This window comes from Hemiscyllium ocellatum, chromosome 18 (assembly GCF_020745735.1).
Source record: "Hemiscyllium ocellatum isolate sHemOce1 chromosome 18, sHemOce1.pat.X.cur, whole genome shotgun sequence".
Taxonomy (NCBI): domain Eukaryota; kingdom Metazoa; phylum Chordata; class Chondrichthyes; order Orectolobiformes; family Hemiscylliidae; genus Hemiscyllium; species Hemiscyllium ocellatum.
This window is the reverse complement of record NC_083418.1, coordinates 51,460,414-51,473,052: the sequence shown is the minus strand read 5'-3', so window position 1 is coordinate 51,473,052 and position 12,639 is coordinate 51,460,414. Positions and strand designations below refer to the sequence as shown.

General features: G+C 42.1%; 1 protein-coding gene across 4 annotated transcripts in view; it reads right to left on the bottom strand.

Annotated features, from left to right (window-relative positions):
• LOC132824460 (AMP deaminase 3-like) overlaps window positions 1-12,639 on the bottom strand; it is a 52,203-nt gene that overhangs the window by 21,183 nt on the left and 18,381 nt on the right. For all 4 annotated transcript variants that reach the window (XM_060838984.1, XM_060838985.1, XM_060838983.1 and 1 more), the window contains exons 7-9: window positions 12,069-12,263; window positions 6,315-6,446; window positions 5,003-5,166 (exon numbers count right to left, since the gene is read on the bottom strand). In XM_060838984.1, the coding sequence (XP_060694967.1) occupies window positions 5,003-5,166; window positions 6,315-6,446; window positions 12,069-12,263 (491 nt within the window). The remainder of the gene's footprint in view (window positions 1-5,002; window positions 5,167-6,314; window positions 6,447-12,068; window positions 12,264-12,639) is intronic.

Genomic DNA, 12,639 nt, shown 5'->3' with positions numbered 1-12,639 from the left:
AGTTGAAGTTCTAAATTGGAGGAAGGCCAATTTTGACAGTATGAGGCAAGAACTTTCAAAAGCTGATTAGGGGAAGATGTTCACAGGTAAAGGGACAACTGGAAAATGGGAAGTTTTCAAGAAGTGAGATAACAAGAATCCAGAGACCGTATATTCCTGTGAGGGTGAAAGAAAGTCTCGTGCGTGTACAGAATGCTAGACGACTAGAAAAATTGAGGTTTTGGTCAAGAAAAAGAAGGAAGCATTTGTCAGGTATAAGCAGCAGAGATGGAGTGGATCCTTAGCAGAGTATAAAAGCAATAGGAGTATACTTAAGAGGGAAATCAGGAGGGCAAAATGGGGACATGAGAGAGCTTTGGCAAATGAGGTTAATTGTCTATAAATAATTAAGGACAAAAGGGTAACTAGGGAGAGAATAGGGCTCCTCAAAGATCAGCAAGGCAACCTATGTGTGGAACTGCAGGAGATGGGGGAAGATACTAAATTAGTATTTTGCATCAGTATTTACTATGAAGGACATGGATGATGTAGAATATGGGGAAATAGATGGTGACATCTTGAAAAATGATCATATTACAAAGGAGGAGGTGCCGAATGCCTTAAAACGCATGAAGGTGGATAAATCCCGAGGACATGATCAAGTGTACCCTAGACCTCTGTGGGAAGTTAAGGAAGTGATTGTTGGACCCCTTGCTGGGATATTTGGACGACCAACAGTCACAGGGGAGGTGCCGGAAGACTGGAGATTGGCTAACACGGTGCCAGTTTTAAAGAAATGTGGTAAGTACAAGCCAGGGAACTATAGACCAGTGAGCCTTACATTGGTGGCAGGCAAGGTGTCAGAGGGAATCCTGAGGGAAAGGATTTATGAGTATTTGGAAAGGCAAGGACTGATTAGGGATAGTCAGCATGGCTTTGTGCATAAGAAATCATGTCTCGCTAACTTGACTGATTTGGAGATGTTGGACTGGGGTGTACAAAGTTAAAAATCACACAACACCAGGTTATAGTCCAACAGGTTTAATTAGAAGCACACTAGCTTTCGGAGCGACGCTCCTTCAACAGGTGATTGTGGAGGGATCGATCGTAACACAGAATTTATAGCAAAAATTTACAGTGTGATGTAACTGAAATTATACATTGAAAAATTGATTGTCTGTTAAGCCTTTCATCTGTTAGAATACAGTGATAGTTTCACTTCTTTCATGTGTAAATCACAAAACCCTTCTTTTTAAAGTTGCATTCTCGGGTTAGCTGCTAACAACGGTGATAGCTAGACAATATGTTGAAGGTGTTAGCCCCCTGTGTTCTCTGTCTATGACCTGATGTTTAGATTGATTCTAATCTAATAAGTGAGATAATAGTGTTTTACATAAATTCCTGCAGTTTTTGACCTCAAGAGTTCTACATGAATGTATGCAGTTTTTGAGCAAAGTGCAATGTAACTCTGCAATACAAATTCACCACACAAAATATATGTGTGCATGTGTCCTGAGGATGGGTGACCATTCTCCAAGGTGAACTTCGGGACAGGCAGCAGAGGAAAGTGGCCGAGCAGAGGCTGATAGCTAAGTTCAGTACCCATAGGGAGGGCCTCAACCGGGACCTTGGGTTCATGTCACATTACAGGTGATCATTATTGCACTACACACACACACACACACACACACGGACACGGGTACACACAGACACCCACACACACCCGTATAGACACACACACTCCCACGCTCACACATGCACCCCCTCGCAGACTTAAGACACTCTGCACCCACTACACACACACACACTTTCTCACACTCACAACCCCCACCCCAGACAGACAGACAAAGACCCACATGCACACATATATTTTGTGGGGTGAATTTGTACTTGCAGAGTTACATTGCACTTTGCTCAAAAACTGCATACATTCATGTAGAACTGAGCTCAAAAACTGCAGGAATATATGTAAAACACTATTATCTCACTTATTAGATTAGAATCAATCAATCAATCAATCTAAACATCAGGTCATAGACAGAGAACACAGGGGGCTAACATCTTCAACATATTGTCTAGCTATCACCATTGTTAGCAGCTAACCCGAGAATGCAACTTTAAAAAGAAGGGTTTTGTGATTTACACATGAAAGAAGTGAAACTATCACTGTATTCTAACAGATGAAAGGCTTAACAAACAATCAATTTTTCAATGTATAATTTCAGTTACATCACACTGTAAATTTTTGCTATAAATTCTGTGTTACGATCGAGCCCTCCACTATCACCTGATGAAGGAGCATCGCTCCGAAAGCTAGTGTGCTTCCAATTAAACTTGTTGAACTATAACCTGGTGTTGTGTGATTTCTAACTTGACTGAGTTTTTTGAAGATGTAGCGAAGAGGATTAATGATGAGAGTAGAACAGTGGATGTGATCTATATAGACCTCAGTAAGACATCCATCAAGGTTCCTCATGGTAGACTGGTGAGCAAGATTAGATCTCATGGAATAAAGGGAGAACTAGCTATTTGGATACAGAATAGGCTCAAAGTTAGAAGACAGAGGGTGGTGGTGGAGGATTGTTTTTCAGACTGGAGGCCTGTGACCAGTGGAGTGCCACAAGGATAGGTGCTGGGTCCACTGCTTTTCGTCATTTACATAAACGATTTGGATGTGAACATAGGAGGTAAAGTTAGTCAGTTTGCAGACGAAACTAAAATTGGAGGTGCAGTGGACAGTGAAGAAAGTTACCTCAGAGTACAACAGGATTTTGATCAGATGGGCCAATGGGCTGAGGAGTGGCAGATGGAATTTAATTTAGATAAATGTGAGGTGCTACATTTTGGAAAAGCAAATCTGCATAGGACATGTACACTTAATGATAAAGTCCTGGGGTGTATTGTTGAACAAAGAGACCTAGGAGTGCAGGTTCATAGTTCCTTGCAGGTGGAATCACAGGTAGATAGGATAATGAAGAAGGCATTTAATATGCTTTCCTTTATTGAGCTGAGTACTAAGTATAGGAGTTGGGAGGTCTTGTTATGGCTGTACAGGGCATTGGCTAGACCATTTTTGGAATATTGTGTGCAATTCTGGTCTCCCACCTATTGGAAGGATCTTGTGTAACTTGAAAGGGTTCAGAATGGATTTACAAGAATGTTGCCAGGGTTGGAGAGTTTGACCTATAAGGAAAGGTTGAATAGGTTGGAGCTGTTTTCCCTGGAGTGTTGGAGGCTGAAGGGTGAACTTATAGAGGTTTATAAAATCATGAGAGGCATGCATAGAGTAAATAGAGAAGGTCTTTTCCTTGGGGTGGGGGAGTCCAGATCGAAAGGGCTTAGGTTTAGGGTGAGACGGGAAAGATATAAAAGGAACATGAAGGGCAACATTTTAAGGCAGAGGATGGTGTGTGTATGGAAATGAGCTTTTAGAGGAAGTGGTGGAGGCTGTACAATTACAACATTTAAAAGGCATCTGGATGAGTATATGAGTATGGGAAGAGTTTAGCTTACCTATAGTATGGAAACAGGACCTTAGGCCCAACAGGTCCACACCGACCCTCCGAAGAGTAACCCATCCACACCCATTCCCCTACCCTACTCTTACCCCTGACCAATGCACCTATCACTATGGGATAATTTAGCATAGCCAATTCACCTGACCTGCACACCTTTGGATTATGGGTGGAAACCGAAGCACCCGGAAGAAACCCACGCAGACACGGGGAGAATATGCAAACTCCACACAGTCAATCGCCCAAGGCAGGAACCAGGATTATAAGGGATATGGGCCAAGTGCTGGCAAATGGGATGAGATTAGGTTAGGATATCTGGTTGGCATAGGTCTGGTTACACCAAAGGATTTGTTTCCGTGCTGTACATCTGTACGACTCTATCTAGATGCACACAATATTCTTTTCACTAATAACTCTAATCCTGATGGGAAATTCTTTTGTGCACTAACAGTATTAATCAACGGATCAACAAATATAATTTATATTTATAGTAAGCTCTGCAATCTGCACCCCTCCCAGGCTTTCACCCCTCCCCCATCACCCATCCTCCGGGTGGCCTCACTTTTTTGCAGGCACTCCTCTTTTGCAGGCACAAATCCCTTCAGAATTCTACAGCTACGATAGACCTTATTGTTAATCTCTAAACAAGTGTCAACAGACTGAGATGAATCACAACGTTATTAAATCTTGTCCTCACCTGACACCCACACGCATCCACTGGGTGGGATGTCTTGGAGTTGGCGAGAGGTTAAGGGGTGGATCTCACCAGATGACAAAAGGAAGCTGACCAGCCAAGCTGTATATTACATCCCATGCGTCCTACACCATTTCCTCCCCAATACCAGTAATCCCTACTGTCACGATCGGTTTACCACAATGGAATTCCCTGACTGAGATCAGACTGGGATTGAACCTCAACTATCTTGTCAGTGATCCACTGGCCTGCCTGCCCCTGTAACTCTTAACTCCCTTGTAGAATGCAAATCTGTCTAACTCAGCCTTGAATCTATTTAATGATCCAGGCTCCATTTCTCTCTGGGGAAGAGAATTCCACAGATTAACAACCTTCAAAGAAGGTAACCTCAATCTGGCCCTAGTTTTAGATATCCCACCAAGTGGAAACATTCTCTTAAAATCAACTTTGTCAAGTCCCTCTTGGAATCTGCTGGCTGCGAATCTGGACACAGGAACAGAGACTACAGGATCGATGATCTCGAACTGGGATGAAGAGAATTTCCCTCACTTCAAAGAGTTATGAGCCATTGGAATTCGCTAATCCCAGAGTCTAGTGGATGTGCTCTCATCACATATACTAAGTGATAAACAGATTTTTGGTCTCTTGGGGAATTAAGGGATTTGAGGAGAGGGCAGAAAGTGGAGCTGAAGCCCAAGATCATATTGAAATAGGACTGAGGGGTTGTATGGTGTACTCCTGCTCCTATCTCTTGTAATGTTCATCACTGTTCAGTGTCTGTTACCCTTCAACCAATTAGAAACTTCGGACTTACTAAATGCGAGGGACTTGTATAACCCAGCGGACGTTTGGAGAGTAGACTTGCTGTTTAATAAACCACCTAGCCAGATTGGCCCATTCATTTGGTGATCCACCATAGATGGATAGCCGTGGTTCTGAGTATTGGTATTTGCTTTCCTCCAGGTCACGGGAGACTTCCTGTGGACAAGGACACACAACCATTTGACTCCACAGGAAGCATGGAAAACAAAAGGCTCACTTGTTGTAGCTCCCTTCATGATCTCAGGACATCGCAAAAATGCTTTACAGCCAATTCAAAATACTGTTGAAATATAGGAAATGCAGCAACCATTCACATACAACAATTCCCACAATCCACATTAAGTTAATACCCCGATATTTTGTTTCAATGATGTTGGTGGAGGGATGAATTTTGGAGTAAGCTTCAGAGAGTGCTTCCCTGCCTTTCTTTGATGTAGTGCCATGGGATCTTTTATATTCAGCCTAGCATGTAGCTGGGCCTCACTTTAACTTCTCTCCTGAAAGATGGCAGCACTTCCTGATGTGATTTCCTTCGGGTCAAATACCACTGCTAGTCTGATATGGTCAGAATGTTTCTCTGTATATTAATCTATGTAATGTAGGCAACGAAGACTGGGTTCTGGTTGAGAAGTTGCTTTGACATTTAAAAACTCTTAAGTACACAAGTATGATATCTTAGGCTTACATGTAGTCTGAGTTCGATGCTGACCTATGGAACTGTTACATTACTCCCACAAATGACTGGTTGACCAATGGACCGGTTGCTCAAACTGAGTGTAAGATTGGCTGCCATGTTTCCTACACCAGTGGCTAATGTAGTTTAAGGGTCTGAAAGGGTTAATACTGAGAAGTATGATATATACCACTCACTGTGACATCATACCAACTTGTGCGCAGAACATCTTAGGATCTCAAAGGTCTTTTTCAAAGTCCCCATAACAATTTCTATCATATCAATTTAATCAGTAGCTAGTTGCTGACGTGCAATAAATTTAATCTTCCTCACAAAAAGAGACTCTTCTGACAAAGCCAGGTGACAGTTTTCCTCTACCACACTAGACCAGGCAGGCCCTGTTGTTTCCTGCAGGTAAACAGGGTGGTTGCAGTCATCCATTCAGTAAGTTGGCATGTCTATACAACATTTCCAGTTTAAAAGTATTCCATTATCTGTTATGCACTGTGAGATATCCTGAGGTTGTAGAAAGTGATATGAACACAAGTCCATCTTTAGGCTTGAGCTTCAGCCTGTTCTGTGAATTTAGTTTAAGACCCATATTGCTACACAACTTATAAAATGATTCTACCTTTATGATCCGAGCAAAGTACTCTCCTTGCATGTAGTTGTCTGTTTTCAGGTAAAGATCTCTCAGTTCACTTGCACCGACTGGATTGTACTTTGCATTGAATTTATCAAATCGATGAAATGTCTGACGGCCCTACAGGAGAGAATAAATTTCAAAAACAAATGTTCTTATACATAAACTTTAAAAGATCTAATGTTATGAAAATACAATTAAGATTCATAGAAATACAGGGAGAGGCTATTTGACTCATCATCTTCTATCATCTCTGCCAAATACCTGATTGATTAATCACTCCCTCTGCTCTTTTGCATGGCCCTGCAAATTCCTCCTTTTCAAGCTTTTATACAACTTCTTTTTTGGAAGTTACAACTGAATCAGCACCCACTGCTCTTTCAGGCAACTCATTCCAGGTGTAAACAGCTCACATATATTTAAGAAAATCCTTCTTTGCTTTTTTTACAGGTTTTATTAATTCTGTTTTTTTCTCATTATCAATCCCCCCGCCCCGCCACTGTAAAACAGTTTGTTTTTTATTCACTTGTGGAACGTGGGCATCGCTGGCTGGGCCAGCGTTTATTGTCTATTCCTAGCTGCCCTTGAGAAGGTAGTGGTGAGTTGCTTTCTTGAACCACTGCAGTCCATGTGCTGTTAGTAGACCCATATTGTCTTAATGGAGGGATTTCCAGGATTTTGACCCAGCGACAGTGGACGGTAATATGTTTCTAAGTCAGGATGGTGAGTGACTTGGAGGGAACTTGAGGTGGTGGTACTCCTATGTATTTGCCACCTTTGTCCTTCTAGATGGAAGTATATTGGGTTTGTGAGGAGCTGTCTAAGGATCTTTGATGAATTTCTGCAGCACATCTTGTAGCTGGTGGGCACTGCTGCTACTGAGCATTGGTGGATAAGGTAGTGGATGCTTCTGGATGTGGTGCCAGTCATGCAACTATTTTGTGCTGGGTGGTGTCAAGCTACTTGAGTGTTGTTGGAACTGCACCCATCCAGGCAGTTGGAGAATTTCATCACACTCCTGACCTGTGCCTTGTAGATGGTGTACAGGCTTTAGGAAGTCAGGAGGCGAGTTACTCATCACAGTACTCCTAATCTCTGACCTGCTGACCTTTCTCATTGAAGATGGTCATTGCCTGGTCTTTCCTGGTACAAATGTTATTTGCCACTTGTCAGCCCAAGCCTGGATATTGTCTTATTGCACATGAACATGGACTGCTTCAGTTTTTGAGGAGTTGTGAATGGTGTTGGACATTGTGCAATCAACACGTCTGAACTTATAATGGAGGGAAGGTCATCAATGAAGCAGTTGAAGATGGTTGGGCCGAGGACACTCTCCTGAGGAACACCTGTAGAGATGTCCTGGACTGACCTTCAACAACTGCAACCATCTTCCTATGTATCAGGTATAAGTCCAATCAGCTGCCCCGACACTCATTGATTCCACTTTTGCTGGGGCTCCTTAATGCCATATGCAGTCTTGATGTCAAAGGCTGTCACTTTCACCTCACCTCTGGAGTCCAGCTATACCGTCCATGTTTGAACCAAGGCTGTAATGAGGTCAGGAGCTGAGTGGCCCTGGTGGAACCCAAACTGGGCGTCACAGAGCAGGTTATTGCTGAACGGATGCTGTTTGATTACACCTTCCATCACTTTACTGATGATCGAAGGGAAACCGATGGGGCAGTAATTTGTCAGATTGGCTTTGTCCTGCTTTTTATGTACAGGACATACCAAGGCAATTATCCATATTTTCAGGTAAATGCCAATATTGTAACTGTACTGGAACAGCTTGGCTAGTTTCTCATTACTTATTTTATCAGAATTATACATAATATTGAACAGCTCCATTAAGTCTCCCCTTAACCCTTGCATGAGTAATCAGAACTGGGGGATACATATTAAAAATAAGGGATTCCCAATTTCAGATGCAGCTAAGGGGAAATTCATTTCCTGGTGAATCATGAATTTGTGGACCCTGCTCTACCTCTCTAGATCAAGACTGTTGATGACATTAGATGCCATTATTAAATGTTAATTTCAAATTGAATTCTATTGAATTCAAATTCCACCATCTGCCATGTGCAAAAATTACCTGGGTCTCCGGATTAATAGTCTAATGTTAATACTACGAGGCCATGACCTCCTTTTGGGTTAAAGATAATGGTAGAATAGGGATATGCTGGGCCATAAGTTTAAGATTGTGTTTGAATACAATTCTTCTGCTAATGATGGCCCATAACGCCTTATGGCTACCCAATATTGAGCTGCTAAGTCTGTTTTAAATCTATCCCATTGAGTACAATGGTATCGCCATTTAGGATGGGACTTGATCAGAAACTGAACTAATCATAGAAATATTGTGGTTACAAGAGCAGGTTGGAGACTAGGAATCCTGCAGCAAAGCACTCACCTCCTGACTCCTCAAAGTCTGTCCACCATCTACGGAGTATGATCCAACACTCCTCACTTGCTTGGATGAGTACAGCTCCAACAACACTCAAGAAGCTCAAAACCACTGAGGATAAAGCATCTTGACTGGCACACAACGCACCAGCTTGAATATTGACTCCCCTCACCACCAAAGTACAGTGACAGAAATGTGTACTGTAGATATACTGCACTGCAGCATCCATGCTCCTTCAACAACACTCTCAACCCATAACCTAGAGCACCTGGGAGGACAAGGGCAGCAAGAAATGGAATATCAGGACCTTTAAATTCCCCACGTCACCCAATATCCTGACTTGGAAAAATATTGCCTTTCCTTTGCTGTCATTGGGTCAAAATCCAGAAATTTGTTTCATAACACCTATGTTGCATGCTTGTACACCACATGGACTGAAATGGTTCAAGAAGGCAGGTCGACATCACCTTCTCAAAGGTAATCAGGGAGTGCAATAAATACTGGCAGAACCAGCGATGCCCACACTCCACAAACAATCAGAAGTCATGATCTTACTGAATGATGCAGCAGACTCGAGGGGTAAATTGCCTACTCTTGGTTCTAATTTGCATCCTCATACATTAACCTTCTCCTGTCTCTCATCACTGAAAAGCATCATCCCTGGTACTATTATCATAAAGCTTCTCTATATCCTCTTTAAAGAGCACTGTTAATTTTCATAGTTCCTATTTATCTCCAACCCCGATTTCAATCTCAGCCAAAGCGACAGGTTGAGTCTGTTCTCTACCATTAGCCAAAGTGTTTTTGCATCCTGGACTCCATGAATAGTGAGCACTAAATAAACTTATAATGTCTCTTCTTTCCTCCTCAATTAACTTCAATTTAATTTAGTTTGAGTCACCACATTGCTGGCTCATCATAGTTCTCCATTTCTCATTATCTTATCTCCTTAAAATCTACCTCTTTGACCGAGCTTCTGGTCATCTACTGTAAAACCTCCTTATGTGACTCAAAGTCAAAATTTGGTTTAACTACATTCCTGCGAATGCTTTGCATGTTTTACCATGTAAAAGCAAGAGCGTTTAACCATTTTCTACTAATTTGCAATGATCTTACCACCATCAAATCCCTCACCATCATTGACCAGAAACCAATCTGGTCCAGCTTTCTAAATGTTGTGGTCAGATTAGCAGATCAGAGGCTGGGAATTCTGTGGTAAATAATTGACATCCTGACTCCACAAAGTCTGTAATCATAGAAGCCCTACAGAAAAAACCCTGCAGAAAGAGGCCATTTGGCCCATTGAGTCTATACTGACACTCCATAAAACATCCTACCCTTTCAACCACCTATGTCGCATAAGTCAGCAGTATGATGGAACGTACTTTACTTGCCTGGATGAATGTAACTTTAATACAACACACAGGGAATTAAGGACTAAGGGGATAGAGGTGGGTACATGTATGTACTAGATTTTCCATGATCTTATTCAATGGTGGAGTCTGTTCCTAGTCCTGTTTCAATTTCTTATACTCAAGAATCTTAACACCATTTAAGTCATATCTTAATCACCCACACACACACCACCGTCAATATTCACTTCCTCCAACATCAGTTTCCATAGTTCTATATTTAATGTCATGTTCTTTGCTGCACATGTCTGATTTAGAGTTTCAGAAACCACATGGTGACATTGTGGTCAACTCCTGCCCACAGCTGGTGTCCCCATTTGTATTAGTCATCAGCTGGAGATTCCCAGTGGTCAAGTTGAGAACTTTCACATCGTTTTTTTATACCATCGTTGAATCAGAGATTTTTCGTAGAAGTCTACATCTCAGAAAGAGGACATTCAGCCCTTTATGGTGGTGATGTTTTTATTATGCAGGAAAAGTTGACCAAGTTCCTCATCTCTGTGTAACTAATCCTGTCAGTTCTACATTTTCAAGTTTCTATTCAACAGCTACTTTCAAATTATTACCAGAATCAGTTGCCACCATAATTTCTGCTAACATAGTCCAAATCTCAGCAACTCAGTCATTTAAAAATCCCCCTATTGATCTTTCCCAAGTGATTGTAAAACTGAAAAGCTTCAAGACTGACACTTCATCAGGAGACAGAATTTTTGTTGTGTATGTCAGCAAATACTTATCATTTTGGTCATATCCACCAGGACACCCCCATAACATTCTCTTTTTCAAAGGAAAACAATTGGTGTAGATTCCCAGCCTTGCCACATGACTGAGGTCCTGTAACTCTGAGAATATCATATTGGTTCTGCTTTGATCCCCTCTAAGGAAATTACATCTTTTCAGAAACATGAGACAAATACTATTGCAACTTTTAAGAGACATCTGCAGGGCATAACAGCATATGGACCAAATGCAGTTAAATGGGATTAATGTAGTTTGGTATTTGCTGGTCAGATTCCCAGCTGGCGCAGCAGCTATTGTGGGTGGCACGGTGGCATAGCAGTCAGCACTGCTGCCTCACAGTGCCAGAGACCCAGGTTCAATTCCCGCTTCAGGCAACTGATTGTGTGTAGTTTGCACATTCTCCCCGTGTCTGTGTGGGTTTCCTCCGGGTGCTCCGGTTTCCTCCCACAGTCCAAAAATGTGCAGGTTAGGTGAATTGGCCATGCTAAATTGCCCGTAGTGTTAGGTGAAGGGGTAAATGTAGGGGAATGGGTCTGGGTGGGTTGCATTTCGGCAGGTCAGCGTGGACTTGTTGGGCCGAAGGGCCTGTTTCCACACTGTAAGTAATCTAATCTAATCTATATGCATGGTGGGCTGAAGGGTCTGTTTAAATGTCTTATGACTCTGAACAGTGGCAGCAATGCATATCATTTTGGTCATATCCACCAGGACACCCCCATAACATTCTCTTTTTCAAAGGAAAACAATTGGTGTAGATTCCCAGCCTTGCCACATGACTGAGGTCCTGTAACTCTGAGAATATCATATTGGTTCTGCCTTGATCCCCTCATTTTAAAGCACCTACCAAACACAGCCTCAAGCTCTTAGAAGGACAAAGGCACCAGATGTATGGGAACACCACTATTTGCACAGTGCTCCAAGTAACACATCAGTGTGAACTAGAAATATACCATTCATTCTTTCAGTGCTGCTGGATCAGAGCTCTGAAACTCCCTCCTTGACAGCACTGTAGGTGTACCTGCACCAAATGTTGTACAGCATTTGGGGAAGGTGACTAACTATCAACTTCTCAAAGACAATTAAGAAGAGGTATTATAACCAGCCTGGCCAGCAAAGCTAATGTTTTAAATGTTAGTTATTAATGTTATAAAAACAATGGTATAAAGTAGAAAAATCGGATCTCACAGCGTGCACATCGAGTGAATCCACGGTGAGATCATAAGGGTCCATGTTGAGACTTGCAAACACCTCTCTCAGAGTCAATTTGCGTCCTTTCTTCTCCAGCACAATTCGGTCAGCCTCAGTCTTGTTGGTCTGCTGAATAAACCTCAGTAAGTGTTTCTGGCTCATGCAGGCAGCAGCGTGGATGTGGGTGTCGACCTGAAATAGGAATCTCACAGTTACAATCAGACACTAGACAGAGCAAAATGATAACGGTACCACTAATTGCAAACACAAACTATTATATCACAAAAGAAACATGGATAATATACTTACTCCAGTGTTTTTTTAAATTAATTTCGGGGAAGTGTCCGTCTCTGGCTCCAGTATGTATTACCCATTTCTAGTTGACCTTGAGGTGGTTATACTGATTGTAATGAAGTCAGCCGGCTAGACCTCATAGAATATGAGTTCCCTGATTGGGAGCCCTGGCTGACAGTTAAAAAGGGGAGTGTCAGAGATTGTGCCATTCTGATATCTGACTCTGAATGGGCAGTCCGAAAGTCAAAGACTGTTCAATTGTAAATGAAGGGTG